Raw genomic sequence first — 2,210 nt, 5'->3', positions numbered from 1 at the left:
CGGACACAACTGAAGCGACTTAGCAGCAGCAGCTTCCCAGGTGGCACTAGTGGTAAAGAACTCGCCTGCCAAGGCAGGAGACAAGGGTCTGATCCCTGGGTCAGGAAGATCCCCTGGAGGATGAAATGGCAACCTATTCGGGTATTTTTGCCTGGAGAATCCCACAGACAGAGAAGCCTGGTGGGCTATAGCCCACAGGGTCGCAAAAAGTCAGACACAACTGAAGCAACTTAGCGTGCATACACAGGCGAAGTCTAGCCAAAAGACATAGTTAATTTAGCATCTTTGAATCTCAAAAAGTTCTCTGCAAAGACCTAGCTCCATCTATCACACTTGGGTCTCAAGAGGCCACAGAAACCACTCTAAGGAATGAGGGGCAGAACCATGGCTCCATGTCAGAAAGATCCAACCTCAGGGCCCAGTGTGGCCTCAGTCTCCTCATCTGTGAAATGGGAGAACACTGAAGCTGTGCTTAGCTAGTAAAAAAGAGCACCCAGTGGCCTTGGCCCCTGGGGACTCACCTGATGAAGTACATGAGTCCGTTCAGAGTCACTGTCTTGGGGGCAAAGGACCAGGGTGGAAGCTGGCCACAGTCCACCAGTGACCACAGGTCCATGTCTGGGTGGTAGCATTGCATGACCATGGTCTCCTTGCCGGCCAGGGAGCCGATGGCATAGAGCCGGCCCCGGCAGGCCGTAGTAGAACAGTTGTCCATGGGATAGGTCATGGGCTGCAAGGCCTCCCAGGAGTCGGTGGTGTGGTCGTAGCGCTCCGTGCTGTCTGCAGCCACCACGTACAGCAGCCCGTCCAGCACGGAGGAGCTGTGGTACTCCCGGGCCTTCAGCATGGGCGCCACCTCTGTCCACTCATTCACGCTTGAGTTGTACCTCCACACGCAGTCGTAGAGCCGGGAGCCATCAGATCCGCCTGCCAGGGAGGACAATGGGCAGATAGATGATTAGCCCACACCAACTCAGGGTGAGTCACCCACCTGTGACTCCCTGAACTTCCTAGAGAGTAAGGATGAAACACACATCCTCTCTTACCAAGGCCTGAGCCAGGGGCTCAAGCCAGGTATAGGCTGACCATTGCCCAGGAGGATGGTCCAGCTTCATGCCATAAAAACACCACCGCACCTCTGTGGGCCAACCGGAGGCCCAGAGGCCACAATTCTGAGTACACAGTAACCTCAGTTTGGATCCCTGCACTCAGAGTCAGACACCTCAACTGGACGGGAGCACCAGGTCTTGGAGTTCATTTTCCCAGGGAGCCACAAGTCATGTGGGTAGGAGGGACTTCCCTGGTGGTCCAGTGGCTAAGACTCTGAGCTCACAATGCAGGGGGCACAGGTTCGATCCCTTGTTGGGGAACTAAGATCCTGCATGCTGTGCTTGGCCAAAAAAAAAAAAGAAAAAACAAAGACAGCATATGTGGGTGGGGTGCCTGGGGACTTGTTCATTAAATTCTAGGCATCCCCTAACCAAGGCTGGGCCAGGATGAGTTAAGAGGAAACCTAAGCGCTCAGCCAGGAAGAAACCTAACACAGAAGGTGATGCTATGAGTGAACTTCTGGGGTTGTATTTCTTGATTTACGTGCAAGCTACTAACTTGTTTTGTTTGGAAAAAGTCATCAAGCTGCAAGTATGATGTCTACTTTTCCATCTATATGTCCAAAAAAAGGGCTAAAAAGCAAACAAACAAAGCCCAGTGGTACTGGCTATTGCCAAAAATTAAACCAGGCTCACCTAGGACATTAGGATTCTCACAGGGTGAAGGGACCCTAAGAACCCTGGGGGTTGGATTCCCCTCCTTGCCCGAGCCTGGGGGCACAGGGCAGAGCAGAGCCGCCATGACATTCTATCCGGCTCACAGCCCAGAGCTTTTAGAGGGAGAAGACAGCCTGCTTGTAAAGTCCTCCCAGCCTCCCTTCTTCCTTCTAAAGAAGAACTGTGTCAAAGGCAGCTGAAGCCACCTCCTCGCCCCTGTGAGATTCCCTAGAGGCAGCTGTAGGGAATGACCCAGCCACCTGTCTAAACCCAAAGGATTAGCTGAGACATTTATGGAAGGGTGTGCAAATTGGGTCGAGTCTGACCAGTTGTGGGAGTTCACTGACCAGACTTCAGTGGTGGGGGGAGGGGTGGGGTTGAAGGGGGTTGGTTCCCCAACAACACAGGGCCAACCTCAGACTGGGAACTGGCCCATTCTGGCAG

At 53.3% G+C, this 2,210-nt stretch overlaps 1 protein-coding gene across 1 annotated transcript in view; it reads right to left on the bottom strand.

Annotated features, from left to right (window-relative positions):
- The window catches only part of KLHL21 (kelch-like family member 21), a 14,486-nt gene that overhangs the window by 7,287 nt on the left and 4,989 nt on the right, over positions 1-2,210 (bottom strand). The window contains 1 exon segment of the mRNA XM_010849945.1: positions 522-927. Within this exon segment, the coding sequence (XP_010848247.1) occupies positions 522-927 (406 nt within the window).

Source organism: Bison bison, unplaced genomic scaffold (assembly GCF_000754665.1).
Source record: "Bison bison bison isolate TAMUID 2011002044 unplaced genomic scaffold, Bison_UMD1.0 scf7180017864289, whole genome shotgun sequence".
Lineage (NCBI taxonomy): Eukaryota > Metazoa > Chordata > Mammalia > Artiodactyla > Bovidae > Bison > Bison bison.
This window is presented reverse-complemented; position numbering and strand designations above follow the sequence as displayed.